The following is a 25,080-nucleotide window of genomic DNA, read 5'->3' on the forward strand; positions in this document are numbered from 1 at the left end:
AAGCTTCAGAGAAATCAAAAAATTATTAAAAATTTTGTTTGGATTGGATACATAATAACTGCCTCTGTTTAAAAATAAATTATAAGCGCCAAAATGATGAAAATGCTTTTTCAGGCATGTAATTTTTCAAATATTTTCCTGAACTCCCCATTTCATGGGAGGGGGGGGGGTTACCCCCACTAATCTTCCTCATCCTCCTGCAAAGTATATCTCTAGTTACTCCGCTGGGGTCCCCCAGATGGACCCCATTTGGTAACCAACGTTCTAGACAGAATGTCTGACTGTTTTGAAAATGTTTGAATGTGTAACTGAATCTTTATTAATTAATTATTAATATATATATATATTAATTCTTTTACATAACTAATTTAATTAAACAATTGATACTATTAGGCATTATTATTTTTGTGTCCTGTCATCAAGATTGGGATTTTGGCGATTTTCATGAGTAACATCTAAATCTACATCTACATAATACTCTGCGAGCCACCTCTAGGGTGTTTGGCAGGTGGTGATCAATCACCAGCATGCAGCACGCATTTGGACTCCTACATGCACACCACACCGTCCAAAAAACGTCCCGTATAATAACAAACTATAAGTACTACTATATGCTGTTAGAAATAGAATATAGAATAGAAATTCAGAAACATGCATTAAGTTTTACATAGGTTAGTAGGCTACTCTACAAGTCATGCAATCTATTTACGAGTTCTATTGCTGCCATTATAATCTCTTATTGATCGTGGAAAAAATGACATTCGAAATCTGTCTGTTCTGCAATCTATCTCTCTTATTTTATTTATATGATCTGATCTTCCGTAGTACGTTGGCGTCCGCAATCTATGGTTAACTTCGTCAGAAAAGACACTGCTCTTGAATTTATCTAAAAGGTTTAGTCTATTTTTCAATCTACGGTCCGACAGAGATTCCCATCCGAGTTTATCTAAGAGGTAAGTTACCCTAAAAAGACTATCGTAACGACCTTTCACATACCTGGCAGCTCTTCTTTGCACGCGTTCTAACTCGGTTATTAAGCCTTTTTCATGAGGGTCCCAAACACTGGCAGCGTATTCCAAATGTGGTCTAACGAGGGAAAAGTAGCTAATTGCTCTCACTTTGTCGTCACACTTTCCTAATATTCTTTTAACAAACCCCATTTTACGATTAGCTTGACCGGTTATTTCTCGAATAGATAGATCATTATTGAGTCTAACCCCAGAATTTCACGGATTCAACTGCCTTTAACTGGGTGCCCCAAATGATATAGTTACGCTCTAGGGAGTTATTCTTCTTCCAGAAATTCACTACGACGCATTTTTCCAAATTTAATTCTAACTGCCAAGAATCGCACCAAGCTTGGATAGCAGCAAGGTCATTCGTTAGTTCATCCATATCTTTGCTGCAACGGATTTCTCTGTAAACTACAGCGTCGTCTGCAAATAATCGCAACTTACTCTGCACTACTTCGCCAATGTCGTTTATATAAAGAAGGAATAGGAGTGGGCCAATGACACTACCCTGTGGAACGCCAGAAGTGACTCTAACCTCATTGGAGACTGCACCGTCTAATACTACTCTTTGGACGCGGTCGCTCAAAAATTCTCTAAACCAAGAAATGACATCTTCGTCTAGACCATAAGATTTCAGTTTTATTATTAACTTTCCGTGAGGTAATTTATCAAATGCGTTTTTTAAATCAAGAAAAATCGCGTCTACTGAAATGTTGTCTTCCCCGGAGACTAAAATACCGTGGGCGAAAAGCGCTAACTGAGTTTCGCACGATCTGCTTTTCCTGAATCCATGTTGAGTTCCCGTTAATAAGTTTTGCGCGTCTAGGTGTTTCATTACCGAGCTGACTACGATGTGTTCAAGGACTTTCCAAGAGATGGACGTTAAAGATATCGGGCTGTCATTAGATGGCTGTTCCTTGTCTCCACTTTTAAACATTGGCGTTACATTAGCAATTTTCCAGTCATTAGGTACTTCGTGTTGCTTGATGGATTTACTGAATATTAACTGCAAGTAGGGGGCAATTTCTGAGGTTAGTTCTTTATATACGCGAGAAGGGATTTCGTCTGGACCAGGTGATTTATTTGGACTAAGCGATTTCAATATATTTTCTATTCCGAGCGTACTAATGTCAATAGCTGGCATCTTATGTATACTGGGATTGTCATCGGTCTCGGGTGAGTTTTCAGAAGGCTCCGTAAACACGCTCTTAAAGTAGGAATTTAATAAATTGGCTTTATCGTAACTGCTTGTCAACACATCTCCTTTGTCGTTTCTCAGCGAATATACGGTAGATCGTTTACCTTGAACTTCCCTAGCATATGATCAAAATGCTTTTGGGTTATCCTGTAACTGCTCTACTAGTGTTTTTCTTTTAAAATTCGTGAACGCATTCCTGAACGCTTCCTTCGTGGCGGCTTTAGTCAACCTATATTTTTTAATTATTAGCTCGCGTTCATTAGCGGATAAATCCGTGCTGACTTTTTTCATTTTAGCATGACACGCTCTCTGTCGCCTCAATGATTTTCTCACTTCCGCGTCGTACCATTTCGGTTCGCTGCCTTCTTTTACTATTTTACTAGGGATGTAGGTATTTATTCCCGAAGTTACGAGCGAAAGAAAAGCTTTCCAAGTATTCTCTACATTTAACTTTAATACTGATTCTTGAAACTCGGGGAAAGCATTTTTCAGATGACTCTTAAACCCATCAAAATCAGCTCTTTTAAAAATGAAAACTTTACGCTCTTTTTTAAAGTTTACAGCGGTATTTAGAGAAATTTTGCAGTTACTACCCGATGGTCACTTATTCCTTCGACAGTGCCAACGTTTACTACCTGATGTGGTATATTTGTCGCTAATAAATCAAGAATATTTTCTCCTCTGTTTGGTGCGGATACTATTTGAAACAATGATATAGATGTAAAAGTTTGTATTAAAGCCTCTCAGATCTATTTATCCCTCCCACCAGGAATGAAGCTATAAGTCTCCCAATCTATAGAAGGTACGTTGAAATCTCCACCCACAATCAAGTTTCTTGTAGGATACTTGGATGCTATGCTGTTTATTTGATTTTGAAAATCCAACATTGACGTTATGTGTGTGTAACATGTGATCAAGAAAATTTTTATCATGGGGTTGTGTTTACTTATCCTACTGTCAGTCGTCTCACACTGTGTGAATGTTCTTAGAGTAATATTACAATTATCGCACGGTCCTCTGTCCTGTTTTACGTTCCTTCACTGGTGATCTTTAGTACATGTCGTCCGTTCATAAAATCCGTACATTTTCCCGGTGAAATACTGTTTCGTCGTATCGGACTACGCAAAATTGGTGAAATATGTAAAATATATATCTGTGATTGAGAGTTCGTGTTCTTCACAGTGGTAGTTCTCTGCTCGTTTCAGCTATATCCCTTATTACAGTGGTAATTCACAGTCAAAATAGTAGACTCGATTTTTCTTGATTTCAAAATAGCATTTGATAAAGTACACCACGGGAAGTTAATAATAAAACTGAAATCTTATGGCCTAGATGATCTGATGATGATGTCATTTCCTGGATAAGAGAGCTTTTGAACGACCGCGTCCAAAGAGTAGTATTAGATGGTGTAGTCTTCAATAAGGTTGAGGTCATTTCTGGCGTCCCCAGGGTGGCGTCCCCAGGGTGGTGTCATTGGCCCACTCATATGCCTTCTTTACATGAACGACACTGGCGAAGTAGTACACAGTAGGCTACGATTATTTTCGGACGACTCGGTAGTAATAGACTGCAAATCAGAGATATTGAAATCGTTATTCTTCCCTCGTACTATCAACAATAGCAATGGTGTCTCAATTACTAGAATTATTCGCGTCACTCCCTCGGACGACTCTCTGCATGTTTTGTTTTTCTTTTTAGATTTACACTTACTGGAGTTTCGTCTTCACTGCTGCATGTTGAAGATTAGTCGCCCCCTGCCAAACACAATGGTGCTAGGTGTAGATCTAGAATTTACTAATAGGTTGACTTGTTGTGTATCCTACTGACTTATGAATTCCTTAATTCATGTTTCAGAAATTTTCCTTTTTTTAAGGCCGCTTAACACGGTGAATTTTATTTCGTAAGATCATTCTAATGATCTTTCGAATGACCATTATTAACCGTGTGTAACGGAAATTTCCTGCGATCGAATGATCATTTGAGGAAAATTTTAGGCCTGTTCTAATTTGCTTCTACATCTACATCTACATTATACCCTGCGAGCCACCTATAGGGTGTTTGGCAGGGGGTGATCAATCACCAACATGCAGCATGCAAGAGGACCGCCACATGCACACCACACAGTCAAAGAAATATTACGCACACTAGAAAAATATACATGCTTATTCATTAAAAAATTGCTAATGGTTAGTAATTCCTAGAGCAAATACATGCAAGGTTAGAACTACGAAAAACATGCAATGGGTGATCCTAGCGAGCGTTGCCATTAATGCTTTCAATTGAGACAACATTGCTATCCTTAATAGCACGAGGGAAGAATGACATTTTAAATCTCTCTGTTTTGCAGTCTATTTATTTTATTTTTTTCTCATGATCGCGTCTACTATAGTACGATGGTAAACGAAGTATATGCTTCACGTCGTCTGAGAAAATATTATCTTCGAGTTTCCTAAGTAAGTTAAGCCTATACTTCGATCTACGCTCCTGTAAAGATTCCCATCCTAACTCGTTTAACATACTTGAAACGCTGCACTTTTTGTCGTAACAACTCATCACAAATCTGGCCGCCCTGCGCTGTACTCGATTAATTTCACCTGTTAGTCCTACCTCGTAAGGGTCCCACACGCTAGGAGCATATTCCAAGTGAGGCCTCACTAGAGTCAGGTAGCTTATTTCTTTCACCTTTTTTGGGCATTTACCGAGAATTCTTTTTACAAATCCAAGTTTACGGTTGCTTGAATGATTTCCGTGAATGATATGAGCGCACGGCGTCCACCTTGCCGTTGGCATACACCTCGGAATTTTAAGATCATATTTAAAATTTTGGAAGCAAAGTAACCATATGAAAAGCTCAAATAATAATATGTACTTTGAGAGAACATAAATTCACAAACATCAATTGTCTAAAATGGGTAATTCGGAAATGACATTCGGGATATTCAATGAATAAAAACGTCGTTTTTCTCCTCGATTGCTTAAATATTTTGTGTAATTTACAATTATTAAAATATATTACATGAGATGAGCGCTGAAGTTTGGGTTGAGAGCCCCAATTAATGACAAAATCTCTGTTTATTCGGTGAACACAGTAGAACGAAAATGAGCCGTTACGTTATCTTGGCTCCCCTATGAAATCACAATATTGCCTATCTCTCATCATTGAAGGTAAACATAAGAATTAAATTTCAAGCATTTCCCAATTTGCTTGAATGATTCCGTGAATAATATAAATGATATGGTCATTTGAAGAGTAAGTTTCCTTGTGATCATGTTCTAGAGTGCACTATCTTGAAGCAGAATGATCGTTGCCCTTCAGCGAAAACAACTTATTTTAACTTATGTACTTCGTTACGAGTTCACAAAACGCACGATTTATGAAAGTGGTTTTCCGCTATCAATTCGTACCGTTCTAATCTCTACTTAGTACGTCATAACCCACCGAAAGACGAATGAATTTAATTCGAATGATCTTTCCAATGAAAATTCACCGTGTAAAGCGGCCTTTATGCCTTCTCATCTTGTCTGTATGAGCAGTTGGCAAGTTTTTCCTTTGCATGAATGTGGACGTATTTGTTAGCGTGCAATTTTCAATTCTTTGCAACTTTCCAATTCCCAGGTCAGAACAGGGTTTGCCATTGTTGAGCGTCGAGCGAGAGGGCTTTCCTATCCCACCCCAAAGTTGATGGCTGCGCCGTTGCCAAGTCAAAAGGGGACTTTTAGCGCACATTGGACAAAATTCTTGAAAATCATCGTAGAAAGACGATCAAAAAAGGACCGTATTTCTGGTGTCATCAAGAAGACGATAAAGGCAATAAATTGTTGATAGCACGAGAGGAACTATAAAATCAAAATTGTACTACACGTGGCCCACATGGGTGGGGGCCCTCCCGGTGTTTTGGGTCCATCCGTCGCGAGCTCGGACCCCGGGAAAGGGTCGGATTAGGCTCGGAGTCGAGGGTGAACCCTCATTAGGGCGACTGACCATCGGTAGTCCCCACGAGAGCGACATTAACCCATGAAATTATAACAGCTTACTCCAGCATGAGTTTTTACAAGGTGGAATAAAGGCACCCCTGTGGTAAGGACCAGTGTTGGGGGTGCCACCTCTTAAATTAACAAGTTAACAAATTGAAAGCGGGCTGGAGCGGCCAAAACAAAAGAATATGCCATAACTAATGAGTCAAAGTTCGCTTTTCTTTAACGTGTGTTCCTTTGAGAATATTGTGAAAGATTGAAACATAAAAATAAATGAAAACATAAATACATTAATTATCATGATATATAGAAATATTCCATACACTGTACAGAAATCAGACTAATAACATACAATGTTAAAATATGTACAAAGATAATATTTACAAGTACTCTTCAATATATTGTCTATGGAGAACAACCATATTTTCAATTCACGTAAAAACAACGTGAAGGACTTTATAGAGGTGATATGAAATGGTAGGAGGTTATACATCTTAGTAGCACAATATAAATAAGACCTTCTAAAAGCTTCATTATTCGGTTTTGGAATAGGTAGGTACTCTATTCCATGGGCTCAAGCCATGATAGGAAATATTTACATAGCCAGTGACATTTCTGCCTCTGATAGAAAACATGCGTAGGACTCTATAAACATGTAATTATTTAACACAATTTTTATTATAAACATATAATGTCAGGGGTAAAGGGTATAATTTCAGGGTATTAAAAGGGGTAAAATACCCAGTAATTTAAATAATGGATAAGAAGCGTCATCTCTTTTTGCACCCATTATCATTCCTATTACCTATTTTCTTTTGTGAAAATAAAACTGGATTTAGATTCGAGATATATGTTCCTCCCCAACAGCAAAGACCATACTGCAGTTTTGAATTAACTAGTGAGTAGTATACATTTTTTAGCACAGGTAAATTACATATCTGTCTTATGTAATAGAATTTCCTTAGTGCTGTATTCATGTAATTTTTTAAATTTTGTAAATGATTTTTCCAATTTAAATTCTCATCATTAACAAGACCCAAATACTTTACATTACTAACTTGATTGATTTGTACTATCTTTTCTATCTCTTAAGCTGAATCAAATAAATTTAGTTTTTTCACTCAGCGTAAGTTTATTAACAGAAAACCAATACTTTATCTTGTATAAGTCGCTTTGCATATATGTTCTTTAACAGTTTCTGCACAGATAATCTTTAGATAGAAGGCAGCTGGCACACTTATAGTACAAGCCTGTGGCGCAGCGAGGGGAGGGTTTTGGGGGTTAAACCCCTCCCCCCCCCCCCCAGAGCTCAGAGAAATGCTTAACTTTAATCCATTTTACTTAAATGGATTGATATTACTAATAGAATAGTGTAACGATTAATAAAATATCCCTCAGAAAACCGTAAAACTCACCATTTTGAGCCATTTATTTTAAAATTCCGCAATTTATTAATCTCGCACCTGCTGCTTATCCTGGTGGGTATTCCACACCCCCAAACACCTCGGTATTAGTTGCACCTAAACCCTCCCAGCCTTAATTCCTGGCTGCGCCCCTGATACAAACAACCAATAGAATATTTTCTGTCTCTTAAGCTGAATCAAATAAATTTAGTTTTTTCACTCAGCGTAAGTTTATTAACAGAAAACCAATACTTTAGCTTGTATAAGTCGCTTTGCATATATGTTCTTTAACAGTTGGCAGAATTTTTGCAGAATAAGACAAGGCTGTGTCATCAGCAAAACAGGTAAGTTCCCCATTGAATAGTCCTGCAGTACATAAACTGTTGACATATACTAAGAATAGAATAGGTCCGAGTACTGAACCTTGTGGGACACCATAAAGAATAGTTTCAGGTAAACTATAGCAATCTTTAAATTTTACCAACTGTGTCCTTCCACTCAAGTAGCTACAAAACCAATTTTGAGCTACGCCTCTTACTCCTGCTTCCTTTAGCCTACATAACAAAATATCATCATCCAGTGAATCAAAGACCTTTTTGATGTCAACAAATATGCCTGAAATGCATGCTCCTTTATTTAGCCCATTAAATGATTCAGAGCAAAATTTAAGCAGAGAGTCTTCAGTAGATTTTCCTTCCACAAAACCGAATTGGTTATTTGATAAATAGCTATTTCTGGAAAAGAAACTCAATAAACATTTTTTGACAACCTTTTCTATGGTTTTTGAAAACACCGGCAGCAAAGAAATCGGTCTGTAATCAGTTCGACTGCCCTTTTTGGGAATTGGTATTACAACAGCAATTTTCATACCCTCGGCACAGTCTAAACATATGTTCAGACTGTGCCCTCGGGAAACTCACCCGAACTAAAACTCAGATTTATTACTAATTACAGGAGCTCATATTTCACTAACATATTTTAAAGTAAAGGCTGAAACTCCATCAAATCCGGGCGTTTTTATTTTTTTGATGACATTATTTACCTCAAAAGCAAAGTTGGGTAATGCAATGATTTCACGCAATGTAGTTCTCGCCCTTGGGAAGCGGAGCACCAGCCTAGCACGTCCGACGACTGAACCATAACTATTAGTTTGATAAATGATCCAACATGTGCATTTTTTTTATTCATTCTAATCATATATATTACTTACAATCAGAGTATTTTTACTATTTTAGATCGAACTACGCGCGGCGAATACGACCGTCGCGCCATTGATGTAGTGCGGTCATTCGTCAAACTATAATATATGACAGTTGCTCAACGAAACTCGTACTCACAGTGAAGCGAAAGAGTGCATGGGTTGTGGCTGGAAAGTTGTAGCAGTTTCGTCACTTTTCAAGATAGCTTCTGGAATATTTTAGTGGTATTTTAAGTAGCAATGCACCGAATAGGCTCGTAAGCTTTAAATTTAGCTATTTTAATCTAAATTTTTGTGGTATCACGGTTATCATTGTCTAAATCGGAATGGGGAAGAGCAGCGACAGTGATGATGTTGAAAAACTTCTAGGCATTGATAATTCTTCAGCCCCAAAGACATATAATGAAGTTCCGCCTGTAAATAATGAAACAGCTTCCTCCAAAGAAAAAATTTCCGATAATTCTTCCGTGAAAAGTGAGAGAGTTGAGGAAAAACAGTGGGGTTATGACCTTTACCCGGAGAGGAGAGGACAGAAGTACCAGCCTAGCTGGATGAGCATATTTTTTCGTGGCGAAGGAAGAGAAAATGTAGATAAAATTAAATGCGAAAGGAGAGCGTATTCGTGTGTAAAAAATAGTTGAGTACAGACTTTTAACAGAAGGTATCTGATATGAATACAGTATCCTCTTCCTGAAATAATTTGCATTGCTATTGTTGCAGGTCCAATCGTTAAGTTAATGATGGGAGCACTTAATAGAGCTGGGTGGTACGTGAGTACTTTTATGTGTTGTATCATTAGACTGCACTGTAAATTGTCATTCCAATATTTTACTAATATATTTCATAATTCATACAGCCCTATTGATATCCGGCGTCACATCGCGTGTGAGGTGTGCGATGTTTCCGTTAGTGGTGGATATGATCCATTACTCAATCAGGTACTTTCTTCCGTATTAATTGGATTATTTAAGGATGAAATCAAGAACGTGTAGTTATGTGAGGAAATAAGCCGTTGTTACTTGAATTCCGCGTCATGAAACATTTTTTCCTTTAATACTGCAGGTGGTGATATGCCAGAATGTTGCGCGTTCTGAAGGCATGGTCCAAAGTGTTTTAACCCATGAAATGATACATATGTTTGATTGGTGTACTAGGAATTTCGATTTTACCAACATAGACCATTTAGCCTGCAGTGAAGTAAGAGCTGCTAATCTTACACACTGTTCATTCTTAAGTGCCTGGACGCAAGGGGATGCCTCTCCTTTTCGTATATCCCAGCAACATCGAGTAGGCTAATTTATCTTTCTGAATTTCATCTTGGCTGTTCCGTATGAATTTGATGTATTAATTTTTAGAGTAATTACATCACATCATCTTGCAGGAGTGTGTGATGACAAAGGCTGTGCAGTCAGTTCTAGCAGTGCGAAAAGTGAGTGAATCTGAAGCAGTGGCTGCTGTGGATCGAGTGTTCAACCGTTGTTATGCTGACATGGAGCCTATAGGACGGCGGTGTAGAAGAAATTCCACAGATATGCAGAGGCAAGAATTTGGTTACTTATAGTTATGTGGAATCCACTTATTAATCTTCATTTAGCTTTTTCATAAGAGAAGGGATATTCAGTAAGAGCAAAAAGTCTTGAGCAAGGGTAAGGGCTAAAAAGAAAAACTCTCAGGAGAAAATAAAACTCGAAGCTTTCAAAGTTGTAACTTCTTTCTCGGCCAAAGAGAGAATGGGGAGCAGGAAGGGAGTGCTTTGGAAAAGGGAGGGGGGAGGTCTTTGGGGGGAGAGGGTTGGCTTGAGATGTTCAACCCATGGAAGCTATTGGCTTGCATAGGCCGAATGCACACCAATTCGAGGTTGTGGAGATTGAGGGCGGAGTCAATGGTGGGGAGAGTGGCAATAACTGATACATTGAAACATTCATTGAAGAGGGAGTCTTGAGAAAAAGAATGTGTGGGAATTGGGAGAGATGTGTGGGGAGATGACTGACAGCAGGTGTGGTGATTATTTCTGAGGTTGAGGGGGGTGGTGCATTGACCTGCATAGAAAGCGGGGCAGAAGTTGCAATGAAGGAAGTAAATGATATTGGTGTAAGTACAGGTGGTTGAGGGAAATATCGGGAGGCATATTAGTTAGGGGAGGAGAGAGGCTGGAGGTGGAGAGGATATCTTGCCGGTTTTACATCTTGGATGGTTGCATGGTAAGGGTAGAGTGGTGGTGACTGACTACTGACTTCGATTTTTGAATAGGGTGGGTGGCTTTAAAAATAGTGCATTGATTAGGTGGTCTCTTATAGGTGATCCGTGGAGTAGTAGGGAAAATCTGGGAGATGGATTTGTGGTTGGAAAGAGTGGGGTATATACAAGTCCTTCAGGATATCATTCCAAGAGAGTTCCAAGAAATTAAGTATTGAGCAAAGATGGGGAGCAATTTTATCTGTGCGGGGTTTATTAAAAATGTACAGTTTTTTCCTTATTTATTAATTAAAAGTTTTTTGGTGTGCCCACAGCGGGTAAGAAAGATGTGTAGTTTGGAGAGGAACATACAACTGTTGTAGTGGAGGTATTGCTACTTGCTAGTAGCTTTGATGTGAACCAATGTTTTGAATTTGTTATTGTCAGAAAGGCGCATGTCCACATCTAAGAAAGTGATGTTAGTGTTGGAGATAGAAGAAGTGACAGAAACAGAAATCAACGAAAGCAGATGTGCACTCTAGGAGTGTTTTGGGAGGAAACTATGGGGCGGCCTGGGTTATTTGCTTTATCAATTTTAGGAAGGATATAGATAGATGGTGTGAGACAGTGAAAGAAGGGAAACGTCCGAATGGCTTAGGCCATCGGAGGGACCTTTTGTTTTTAGTAGGGTGTTCAATTCCCTATGGACATCATAATTAGGGTCTGATGAGAGAGGGGAGTAGGAGGAGGAGTATCCTAATAGTCAGCTGCACTCCATGGTATTGTCGCTATTGTCTAGTACAACAACCGTGGAACCTTTATCGGCTGAGTTAATCACTATATTTGGGTTTTTTTGGAGTTTCCTGATTGCAGCAGACTCTTAAGGGGGTGGGTTAAGAGAGGGTAGAAAAGAATCACTCGAGACCCTGGAAAGGAGACAGTTGATGAAAGTTTTGAGTGGGTGGTGGGGTGGAAGAGGTTTGTGCTGGCGGGAGGAAGGGAAGCAGAGTTTGTGAAGAGCATCGTGAATACCTTAGGGTGCATATTGTTTTGCGTGGGGATTCCAGAAAACCTTCCAATGTAGGTTTCGGCAAAAATTCAAAATGTCCTTGAGGACAGTTATGGGGTTTAACCCTATGTGTTGAGGAGAAGGAGAGCCTCTAGTTGAGGACAGAAACTTTAGCAGGGCTGAGCTCCAATGGGTGCGGTAATTAGGGTGATTTGGGTTAGGAGTGCATCAAGGTCTGGTAGAGAGTTTGGGGTCTGCTATGTGCCGCGGCGGAGGTGGGGATGGAGGGGGGAGTTTGAAAAGAGCATCCAAGTTTGGTTTGACACCTATGAGGGGGGGCTGTGGGGTGCTGAGAGAAGCTGGGGGAAGGAAAGGCCCTCATGGAAATGGGAAATGCAAAGGGAGAGAGTGTAGCGATTTCTCACGTTTCCTCTCAAGAGAGAGGTGCGCAGTGACTAGAATTGTGTTAACTTCCTTGAGAAGGTTAGGTGCGCAAAGAGAAATTAATTTTATGAGGGAGACCAGGGAGTTATAATGTTGATTAACTAGCCTTTGATATTGTGTGATGGTGAATCGGCATAGGGAAATCGAGTATTGATATTGATTGAGGGGGGATTTCATCTCAAATCAGGCAGAGGGGTGTCAGGTGACCACCACCGATTTCTCTGAAATTTATATATGTGAAAGCAGTATCCTTATGATGAATAATGATGACTTTATCTCTGCTCAGAACTGAACCGTCATAAAGTTACCGTCCTTTGAACATTGCAGTGTCAGGCCTCAGAGTAAAAAATGAAAAATCACATAAATGCTGATTACTAAGGAACCATGGCCCGTAAAGCAGTGGTTATTGTTTTATTTTGAAGAGAATTCATAAATGCACATTATGGCATAACTTTCAAGTCATTTGAAGCAATTATAAATAAATAGGACTTGTTTAAACAATAAAAATTAGTCATTATTTAACAATTTATTACTGAAAAAGGCCACCTTTAATTTTCTTTATAATTTCTCAGCGGGTAGTTTAAATGTTCTGCTTTCAATAAAAAAAATAAAAAAGGTAGTATTTTTATACTTTTTGTTTTAAGGCATGTCAAAGTTAGGCATGTTTTCGACTCTTTTACACCAAGATTGCATACCTTCAAGGGGGAAAAAAATGCAGTTTCATTCTACTTAGCATTCATAACAGCAAAGAGTTCATATCTGAATGATTGGTTATATCTATTGACTGAAAGCAAGTTCAATCTTGTTTACTTCCATGGCATCCAATGTGTGCAAACACCCACTGCTACTGGCTGGAAACGGTGAATGAGTTGCAATTTGCACAGAGTATTTTTCAATGGCACTTCACATAAGTCTTTCTTCTACTTTGGGCCATGTGGAACATTTCGATGGACCATGTGGATGCATAAATGAGACACTAATGTCATTCTCTTCTAAAGACACTGCAGTGATTTTTGACAGTTATACCCAATGTTAGGTCTTCTGCATATGAAAATTCCCGTCGGCTACACCTGACGTTCTGTGGAGTGGTGGACTGTTTTAACGCATACGACTAGACATCGGCTATAGCCGATGCAAGGGAAGTGACCACTGAGGTAGTAATTGTAGTCTTTGGGGTCACTCCTCAGCAATTAAGTCTGAACCTGCTGCTCATTTATGATCATCCTAACCGCAGGAATCTGTTGAGAAGTGGTTATATTGTCATTAGTTTTTTCAATGATATATTTTGTTGAATACTACGATTTTTTAATACTTTGAAATTAATTCTTCGATATGTTATGTGCATCAGCAATTTTTAAGCAAAATTTTAGTGTTAAAAATAACGTACTTCTGGATTTATAGCCTTATTACCTTGTATTGACTAATTTCGTTGTTATCAACACTAGATACCCGTTTAAAATACCACAATGCTTAAAAAAATATCAGTAATTCTTTTATAAGAGAAAAATATTGCATCTCAAATACAATATTTGGTCGAAAAAAACACTGGTAATGTAATCAGTTGAATGTGAATTCGTGCTATGATAGGGTTTGAGGGAATTGTCTAGTGGCTGGGGTAATGGGCGGGTTCCCCGCAGTGTTGGGTCCCTAACCTGAGGGAAAAAAATAGCAGGGTAACTCCACCCCTAAAAAGAGTTCCATACAGAGAGGTTTAAAATATTCTCATGCTACGAGTATGAGTAGCATGAGAATATTTTAAATATTTTACAGCACTCTTAGCACCGAAAACGTTTTCCAATTTTAGGCACTGCTTTAATTAAACAGCCAGTGCTGTAGGTTTTGTATCTATTCATGCTGAAAAAATGTGTGATAATCCATTGAAGGATGGAAGCTAATGGATGGGGGAAGATGCATCCCGCTTAGTTGGGCTCCAAGGATGGGCCCTTGTAAATGTATGTACTCCTCCTGAGAGCTACGTACAGTGAAGTAAAAATGTTCCTTAGGTGCCTATTGATGGGAAAGCATTTTCCTGGGCATGGGTCTGGTGTTTAAGGGTTAATATGTTTAAATTTATCATATTATTACTACAGAAAGGTATTTTTCTGTCATTCCTTATATGCTCTGTTAACACTGCAGCTACATTGATGATTGTGGTATCATTTTAAACGTCTAAACACTGACTTTTGATGAAAAGTACAATCTCAAGCTCAAATCACCGATTAAATTGACTTCAAAGATTCGATTTTTCAATTTTGATTACTTGCTCAAACTATATAGACTCCACACATTCTTTTATACTGAACTGAAAAAAAAACTTTAAAAACACTTTTATCCATGACTAAACCAAAGAAACGTAACGTAAGCAAGCAAAAATATAAAATAAAAGAAGAAAAATCTAAGAAGTATGAAGAATGTTAAATGTTCTCTAAAAGAGACATCATATGTAAGGAACTTAAAAGTTAATTTTTATCGTGAATGAGTAAAAATATCGTGTTGAAAGTGTTCAAGAATTATTATCAATGAGTATTGACTACAAATGTGAAAATATAAAGAAATACACAGTAGCATTTTCTAGAGTTTGCACTTTCCGTGATATTTATCTTTGTGTTAAATAAATTCATAACCCCAAAGTTTCAGGAAACAACATTGTTACTTCTAATATTGCCTTTAAAGAAGTTGTGTAAATAAGTGCCATTAGTCCGTCAATTCCGCGACACGCGAAATATCGCGAAATCGGTGAATAAAAACGAAATTTCGCGTTTTTTGCTATTTTAGGTGAATTAGCAAAAAAATCACATCTAATGAGTCTAATCTATTAAAGCCCATTGTTTAATGCTGCCGACGTTCATTTTCTCTATCTCACTACGATTCCAAAGGTCAATTGGCTCGTTTAGTCTCGTGCTGAACGCATCCGCATGATATCGTGCACTGAAGTGATTTCTTCACCAGAATTTGTCGTTAAATTTATCACAGCCTCTCTCTTCGATTCCCATGTATCAATCCCGAAATATTTAGAATGAGGCGCTTTCTCACCTGAAGAAAGAAATTTAACGCGGCCACGGAAGAGCAGAAGTACAAGCTCACCCCCCCGGTACGCATCAATGCCGAGAAGTAATTCCGGTGACTCACCGCGATGCATTAGACAGCGTTATTGGAAAACTTGTTGCAGGAAAACCTTGAGTGCGGGTCTAATGTAACAATTTCATAGACTTAAATATGGCCACTGGTTGGGTTGGGTTGGGTTGGGCCGCTGTTCACGGCATGGCCCACAGTATGGCAGAGAGTCGTCTCGTCTGAGAGCAGCCTTGATTTCACGGCGTCATGACGTGAATGGCGGCCGGGGAAAAGTCGTTTTGTCAGAAAGCGGCCTCAATGTAGCACTGCCTGTATTTCACACATTAGATGGCGTACCGCCGGGCCGGATTGAAATGGGCGCCGTGGTGACAGAGATGGCCGTCAACGGCGCCGTGCCATCAACTGCGCGATTCGATTCATTTAAAGACATCCATAGACACGTATGGTTATTTGAAAGCATGAAGCGCTAGCAGTTGAGGAAGGGAAAGAAGGCACGGAAAGGATAGGAGCGGGGGTTCTCCTTGTTACCGAACAGATCGTCGGATATTCGACTCTCCACTGAGCTAAAATGCAAAAGAAAAATCATTTCGACATTGGCCAAATCTAACATCTAATTCTTCAGGTGAGAAAGCATCTCATTCTAGATGTTACAGGATCTATAAATGGGAAATAATTTTTCAAGTTTCTTTGAATCCGATTATGTTTTGTTAAGTGTGCTTCTTTCTCTGCCTTTCCTGACCGATTGGGAACAGCTGTTATCAAAACTAAGCGATTTTGTTGTATGTAGTTCCTGTCCTACCTTCTCTAAACGCCTGGGTGAGGGGTATAGAAAGGGAACCTACGACATGAAACATTTCGGCCAATTTGTAAGTTATACAGTACCATGGTTACACCTTAGCTACCCAGCACTCAATTTGAAAACACCATCGTGAGTGGTTGTGTTTTGCGGTTGGACTGTTTTACATCAAACAAAGGAAAGGAATTTTAAAAGCTAGTGATACCGAGTATTACTGTGCAAAGTTTGTAATAAAAGATTTGAATTTGAAAGATGTGATACATTGTTAAAGTACATCAGTAGCGATATACATAAATGTGCGACGGGACGAACGGAACCCGCAAAACGACACCTATCATTTGAACACACTGGCACTCAGTCAAAGAAAGCAAAGGAGGAGCTTGTGGTTGATACTACTGAAGCATTTTTAACGGCTTTATTTTGTTTAGAGAAACTTGACAATCCAAAAATTCTGGAATGGCTCTCGAAGTATACACATATGAGGTAGTGGGAATTTGCCGTTTGCTGATCATATTCACCAAGACTGCATACTTGAACCATTCATATACCTTGAACCATTTCTTTCATTTAGTTTTATCAGAAATTTTGTGCAATCGAAATTGTGTTAAATGTTATGTAAAATGCTTAATAAACGTATAAATATTAATGAAATGTGTACCATAAAATAATAAAACGCCTATAAATGTGGGAAAATTGTAGCATTATAATAACACCGCCAAGATTTTCTATAACACAGAAATCACATGGTTTTAAAACGAATTTTAGCAAAAAATAAAACCACTTTCACGGACCTCTAGCCATTAGTCATTAACAGGCATCATGATTGTTCCTATTGGTACCAAACTTTCTTGCCTGTATTTTATTCACATGTTTTGTATATTTTTGCAAGAAAATAACATAAAAAACCCTAGGTTGGGCAGAATCACAGAACACACTAAAAAAAGATAAAAAACACTCACTGGTACAAGAAAATAAGTGTAAAGGAAGTGCTTTATTACACACCTCTCGTAAAAACCCATTTACACCATTTCCTTAACATACTTTTTCCCTGATAGAATGAAAGCGCAAAATTTTTGCACAGATTATCTAGTTATCATCTTAATATTTTAATTTTTAATTTGTGATCATGATTTAACCCAATATGTTAGCAGAACATATTACATCAAAAATTACCAGAACAAATATCCATCATGGTTCTTTTTACTTAATAAAATGTAGTGAAAGGTAATTCCATGTGCTTCATACATTCTTGTGCTATTTCAGTTGACAACATCTTTCATTGAGTTGTTCTGAATTTGATTCATTTAATGTAAATAAATTGTATTTACCTCCTTGAACTTTTAAATATGCTCATTATATGATTTTTCACTCCAGGGCTTATGTCGAAGGAGTTCATCTGTTTGGCTACCATGATGATTAGAGTTTCTGCTTCCAGCCTCTATCTGGATTCCCTTTTGACTTTACTCAAGAGAAATGGATGATAGCATTATTCCAAAGGTAAACCATTCCTCCTTGTTGAAAATTGTGTCTAAAGTTGGGATCTGAATTTATAGCTGTGATTGTATCCTTTTGAAGCCATTTGTTTGAGATTCCATTGAATGTATGAATTTCAGATTCTAAATATGGTTGTAATCGTCTATTATCTTCCTATCTGTCAATATCTCATAAAGAGAAGCTTTTAGTAGTGCTGAAATGAAGCATTTTCTGAATGCATTTCAATGAAGCATATACATACATGCATATGGACAACAGAGTGGGAGGGGAATAGTGAAGGGGATTATGGGTGCAATTTGGAAAAAAGAAGGGAATGACAGTCAGTATTAGCGAGGTGGATTTGCTCAAATTCAGAGTAATAGGGTAGTTTCATATTATTTTTTTATTGCCTAAATCGAAAGATTATTACTCCTGGAGTACGTATTTCACGCTTTTAGATTTTTAAATGACGACATCTATTTTTCGCAATTAAATGAAAAGTGAAAATTTTCAAGCGCGCGAAAACGAGACGCGCAAGTATGAATGCCGGGAAATCTCTCTCGGTGTGGCGTATTTCTGGTTCCCGTTGCCATCCTGTGAGGTGACCTTGAGGCGAGTTGAGCGCTGATACGACGCAGGCTGCTAGCGGGTAGCTGAGTACCCTGCTGGCTGGTAGCGCTTGGCTTAAATAAGGATTATTAATACCTTATCAAATGAAGAAAACTTTCCGACCTTAGCCAGTTTTAATAAGTGATTATTAAGACATGTTTCCCTGAGCTATGCGCCTCATGCATGCATTGGTAACCTCAGACGATGTATAACTCCTATCTTCTCGTATAGAAACTAGGTCCCTGTGACATCACGTGGAGTGGCATCGCATGGGTGCCAATCTGGCCCTTTTCAAATGAGGATAAAAATGGACCATTGCCATTCGTCTAAACCGATATTTCTAAAACGAAATAATTTGTATATTATGAATACAGTAATGGTGGGTAACGAATCGCAATCAATGCCTTTCGTTTTATTTGATGAAGGAGACTACCCTATTGCCATTTAATGATGGTGGTTGTGTCCATTTCCCTGTAGTGGCAAAGCTTTTGGAATCTCAGGGCCGGTTTCATCAACAAAAATCAACGCTTGATCTTGGATCAAGTAAAAATTAATCTCCAATCATACTGATTGAGTTTCACCAGCGACAATCAGCACTAATCGGGGATCAACACCCTTGATCAAGTTGATCATAGATTTTCTTTGATCAAATCATGATCAACCAAGATGGCCGAGGTATTGTCATCATTTGACGTGGAGTTGGAAATAATTATTGATTATTTCATCTTATGTGCTCACCAGAGGACCCTGGAAGTTAACACGTATGATATATATGAAGAAAAGCAGTTTTTAATTAAATTTAGATTATCCATGCCTGTTGTTGATTTTGTCTTAGAGCGTATTCATAACAGGATAGACAGAAGAAACAGAAGGAATCATCCAATATCACTCTTGAAACAACTTTAAATAGCTCAGAGATTCTACATAATGGGAAGCTTTCAATTAAATTAAGTAGCTTGAACACACGGTATGTAAATTTAGCAGGTTTTCAACACGAGAGTAATGAATATTGTAAGGCTAAGATTGACGTTTTTTTGAAGATGATGGTATCTAGTTGGAAGGTATAAATGAATACAGTAATGGTGGGTAACGAATCGCAATTTTACTACTGTTGGTCTTGTTTTGTTGATGATTTGTATTTTAATCATACATTTTATTGTAATTACTCAGTGTACGGTAACAGTAAGTTATATAAAGTAAACATACATGGAATTAAATGGTAGTTCTATAGGCCAGAATCTGCTAAGGTTTGTAATGATAAATTTCAAGGTTTTTGTTAGAAGGTTATTATTTTCAGGAAAGAAATTTACTCTACTAGTTAGTTTTAATAATAGTGCTAATTTATTAGAGTAAATTGTTCATAAAATTGTATGTTGGGTATGATACTGGTCACGCCAAATGTTCCATGTAAGTACATAAATTAGCCTTGATTTCATAATAAGCATTTGGCACCTCAGCTTATATAAGGAGTTCACTTTCATATTTTTGTTTCGTGCATGTAAATCAAGTGTAATGACCGGATAAATCAAAACCATTGAAAAGGTGCCTTTAAAATTATGTGTTCCTTCCTTCGCTTAATCGATGTTGGCATTGCGTTTCGGTGATAATTGAGATTTTACACTTTAATTTGTAACTTAACTGGGTGAAGGTAATATAATCCTAGCTGATTGTGTGAATAGTGGCAAAAGATAAAAATCATACATGATTTTTATGTTACTAGGGAAACCGAAGATTTTGGTATTAAGATGAGGTTCTGCTATATTGTGGTACAACAAATCCTGGGTAGATTTTATTAATTAATGGACAAGGGATCAGAAATAATGAATGATGTAGTATTATTTATACACATCTCATGTCATATATATTACACACCCTCATTTGTTAGTCAAATTCAGCTAGGTGATCTCTGTAGACAACTTTGCTGCGCAGGAGTTGTAACAAACCTGTAATAGTGGTTTTAAATTGTATCCTAAAGATAATTAATGCATAGTAGTGTATTATAAAATATCTTTCTTGAATAAGGTGATGTAGGTGAAGGGGTCACATAACCCAGTGTTATGAAAAAAGTTATAATGCTGAAAGTGATTTCAAGGTGAAAATTATTGGTAATATCTTAAACAAGTGATACAGTCCTGCTAAATGCTAAACTGTTGAATACTCAGCATTGTAATAATTATGTTAAGGTGTAAAATCATAACAATCAACAGTTTCATTGCATACATTACTTTAAAACCATTCACAGTTGTGGTATAACCTAAGATGCAAAGAGAATGCAAAGTAAATTAGAGGCATTTTTTTACCATAATTTTCAATGAAGTATAATCAACGATACTAAATTGGTTTTGGGTAATGTCTACTGGTGTTGGATGTACATATATCACATTTTAGTTTACATGAATAGGGTAGTTTCCTTCATCAACGAAAACGAAAAGGCATTAATTGCGATTTGTTACCCACCATTAGTGTGTTCATAATATACAAATTATTTGGTTTTAGAAATACTGCTTTAGATGAATGGCAATGGTCAATTTTTATCCTCATTTGAAAAAGGCCAGATTGGCACCCATGCGATGCCACTCCACGTGACGTCACAGGGACCTAGTTTGTATACGAAAAGATAGTTTTACATCGTCTGAGATTACCAATGCATGCATGAGGCACAAAGCTCAGGGAAACATGTCTTATTGTTAATAATCACTTATTAAAACTGGCTAAGGTCAGAAAGTTTTCTTTGTTTGATAAGGTATTAATAATCCTTATTTAAGCCAAGCGCTACCAGCTAGCAGGGTACTCTGCTACCTGCTAGCATCCTGTGTCTTTTCAGCGCTCAAAGTCTCGCCCCAAGGTCACCTCACTTGCGGCAGCGGGAACCAGAACGACGTCACACGGGGCTTTCCTGGCATTCATACTTAGCCATCGCGTTTTCGGGTGCTTGAAAATTTTCACTTTTCATTTAATCGCGAAAAATAGATATCGTCTTTTAAAAATCTAAAAGCGTGGAATACGTACTCCAGGAGTAACAATCTTTCGATTTAGGCAATAAAAAATAATAGGAAACCACCCTATTGACAGATAGTATAACTTGGGATCTAGATTAGGATCAGCCAATAGGACAACTTCTTACCAATCTATGAGAAAAATAATGCTATGCGATTGCTGATCAAGTGATTTTGATTCTTGATCTAGGATCAAATGTTGGTGAAACAGATGCGAGATTTGAACTCGGATCAGGGAATTTATGCCGATCAACTGATCGTCAATCAGAGAGAGGTTGGTGAAACTGGCCCTCAGTGTTTATGTTAGCCCATTGGTACCTTAAAAGTAATACATGTCCTTGATCCGAATGTTTGTAACTTTATGATGATGTGCATATTTCTCTTCAAAAAGACCACCGTCATCAAAGGTTTGAGGTTGATAAAAATCATGATTTCAAAAATCATTTTTATGGATTTTGATATTTACATCAGATTTGTTAAGCATATTTGAATAGGATTCTTATGATATATCTCCCTGTAACTCTTTCAGCAAACACTGCTGACTACTATGCTCTGTATTAATCGCCATTAATGTATGCCGTAGAATTTCATAGTCATTTTTGCTTTTGGTGGTGGTTTGAATCAATATTTTACCTTTTAATTCTGAAGACATTGTATTATTGGAATTCTTTTAAATGGTCCCCACATTTGTAATTTTATTCTATAAATGTATTTGAAGCATAAAACTGCATAAGATATGATATGGTTTGAAATAATTCGATCCAAAGGTAATATTGAAAAGTGTTCCGTGCAATTATTGTTGGAGTAGCGTGAGAATTATTGGATGATGTATCGGTCACACCTCCCCTGCCTCCTATCCCCTTTGACCACCATCAGTTTGCAGCAACAATTATCATGTTCAAGTTTACAAAATTAATACATTTTTCACACTTACAATGGGAGACCATGTACCTTGCTCCGCCTTTTTCAATGCCGTATTTTTTATGGCCTTCAGAATGGTGAACATATCTCTGAACTAGTAGTGGTTCTGTTGAATGGGCCTTAGTTTGGCTGTAATTAATTAATTTTCATGCTGTATTTTTCACCAGCCATGTATGATTCCAAAATTTTGCACTAATCAGTAGACGGGTCAGGTGGGGTTGTGGTAGCGTACGTGATTCCCACCCAGGGGGCCAGGGTTCGGGTCTTCATCATGGCAGTTTATTTTGTTGTCTTCATTGTGATCATACCGCATCAAGTTTTTTATTAATTTTAGTTGCAGCAAGCATAGACATGAGACAATTTTTTTATCATCATAATGGCGTTTAGGTATTTAAGCAGTGCCATTTCAATCGCGGAGAAATGAAAGCTATACTTGCTACTCTCCTCAAAAACATAGCAAAAGATCAACGGGGGATTATAACAGTGGCTTTTTTGTAGAAGAAATGACATTTATTGGTGGGCCTCTTGTTATTATATTGGAAGGGCTACGGAATATTTTGGGAAGTGGCGAGCACAAGACACATTTGGCATGATTGCTGCTTTTAACCATCTAGTGTGCGCGACTGCGACCAGGCAAATGGCTTTCTTTGCCCATGATATATACATAATATTTTAGCGCAGACCAACCCTTGCTAGTGTAGTCGTATCTCCACATTTGAAATGACACTGCTTAAATACCTAAACGCAATTATGATGATAAAAAAATTGACTCATGCAGCAGTTGACCTCCAGAAATGAGGAACTTCAAAGCAGGTAGGCAGAAAAAGGGAAGGGTGAAACACGATTCTATTATTCTCCTGTAACTTGATATTTTCTTTTGAAGCTTTTAAATTATGGTCTTCGTAAGACGAACCCTGCGCAAGCTGGGGCCTTTTGTTTGATTTCGGAGAAGAGGAAAGCATCAGAGGAGGGGCCGAGGGCTGATGGATGGAGGGGGTAGCGGATTTTGGGAATTGTGCTACATAGTTACTATCCCACGGCATTGAGGTTCTTCTGGTGGGGGTTTTCGGATTTTTTCACCCGATCATTTTCAGTTCCCCATGTCGAACTCTTTTTACCGCTTTAATCCGTGAATTTGATGTAGTTGGTCAACTTGCCTAAAACTTTGCTGCATGCACTAAACGAATAGAGTTCTCTACATTTTTCCGAGACAACTACCAACGACGTGCGTGCGACAGTGTATGGTGTGAAATTCAAAGTATTCGAGTATTTGCGGATACTACTCGCACATCTCCAATAAAAACCTTTCGGCCGCATTCTGCAGCTTTCTTCTTTTTTGGAAGTAGAATTAGAACTGTCCTCTTAAAATCATCTGGCCAATACCCCTCCTCACAGATCCTGGGTACTATTTTGAAAAAGCTTCTTCCTGGCTTCCCTGAATTCTTCAAAAGCTCACAAAGAATATTGTTTTCCCCATCTTTCCTTTCATATCCTAGAGGGCTCTCTAAATTTCCACATCCCATGCCCGAAATCCTCATCCACCACTCTTAACCTCTCTATACATATTCAATCTCACTTCCTTGTTTCCACTCCTATACAGTCCCTCCACGTATTTCTTCCAAAAACTGATAGCCCACACAAAATGCCCTATGCTTGCCTTCTTTAGCGACCTGATTATAACTTCATGTAGCCATACAGCATGCCAACTTCTTACTTTTTTCTAAAATGTATTCATTTGTTCTTACTGTCTTTCCACAAAGCCTCTCCTGCCTTCCTGCTATCCCGCAATAGTCTATTTTTTTATTTTCATATGCATACATCCTTTTGCCTTTATTTTTGTACATGTTCTTCCATTTTCCTCATCATTTCGTCTGTTACCCATGTTTCCATAAGTCCTCTACTCTCTATATATGCATTCAACTTCTCTGTCACTTTCACTGTTCCTCTGTTCAGTTTTAATTTTATCCAACCCTTTCTCTAATATCTGCATATCTTTAGTCTCCTTGGTACTAATCTCCATTAATACCTTGTATTCCCTTCTCTTAGTCCCCTTCAGAGCTGCTGAGTTTCATTTCCTCAACTTTCTCATTTTCCTATGAACCTGCATCTGCTGCAGGGCAACTGCTTGAGTTTTTCATGCTTTCCTAAACTTTTGTCTTTCCATGATGTTCCTATCTGATAGTTCCCCATACCCCCTGGACCATTGTGTACCTATACCGGTAGTCATGTTTGAATTAAGTTTTCAAGGTGAATTGAGCATTCATCCTGCAAAATTCTACTGCCTTCTCCCCCAGTTTTTCTCATTCCTCTTTCATTCCCTCCCCTCCTTTATCATACGGAAGTGTTCTTGCCCCCCATCAGCACTTAAGTTTTCTTAACCAGGATATCCCTTATTATTTCCTCAAGGTGTTCATACACATCATCTATCTCCCCCTTCCTATGGTTGCTTGAGGCCATGAAATTGTATGCTTGTGTAAAATTACTGTCTGACACAATGACCTACATACTTCATTGGCTTTTTTTTATTTTTTGGTGGTTACATGTATGTTTCCTCTCTCTTTACAGGATATTCATGAGTGGCTAGCAGAATTGCTGTGAGTTAATTGATTGTGGATCCTACATAGGTTTGTGCTGTGATAGCGAATTTGTTGTAGTGAAGGAAAGTATAGCTAAGAAAGTACTTTGAGAGACACCAAAGTAACCAGTGTAATATTGCCTCTCTGGGGTAAAATTTCGTGGCTTGAAGGTGTAGTGACATTTTTAAGCAGTTCAAATAAAGCTCATATATAGGGAGA

The 25,080-nt window shown here is 38.0% G+C and overlaps 1 protein-coding gene across 1 annotated transcript; it reads left to right on the top strand.

Annotated features, from left to right (window-relative positions):
* The first annotated feature begins 8,911 nt into the window (after window positions 1-8,911).
* On the top strand, window positions 8,912-25,080 carry LOC124157865 (mitochondrial inner membrane protease ATP23 homolog). Its single transcript, XM_046532918.1, has 7 exons — window positions 8,912-9,423; window positions 9,508-9,553; window positions 9,644-9,725; window positions 9,850-10,074; window positions 10,169-10,326; window positions 17,661-17,783; window positions 24,851-25,080. The coding sequence occupies exons 1-6, from the start codon at window positions 9,114-9,116 to the stop codon at window positions 17,704-17,706; spliced, it is 867 nt and encodes a 288-aa protein (XP_046388874.1). The 5' UTR covers window positions 8,912-9,113; the 3' UTR covers window positions 17,707-17,783; window positions 24,851-25,080.

Source organism: Ischnura elegans, chromosome 4 (assembly GCF_921293095.1).
Source record: "Ischnura elegans chromosome 4, ioIscEleg1.1, whole genome shotgun sequence".
Taxonomy (NCBI): domain Eukaryota; kingdom Metazoa; phylum Arthropoda; class Insecta; order Odonata; family Coenagrionidae; genus Ischnura; species Ischnura elegans.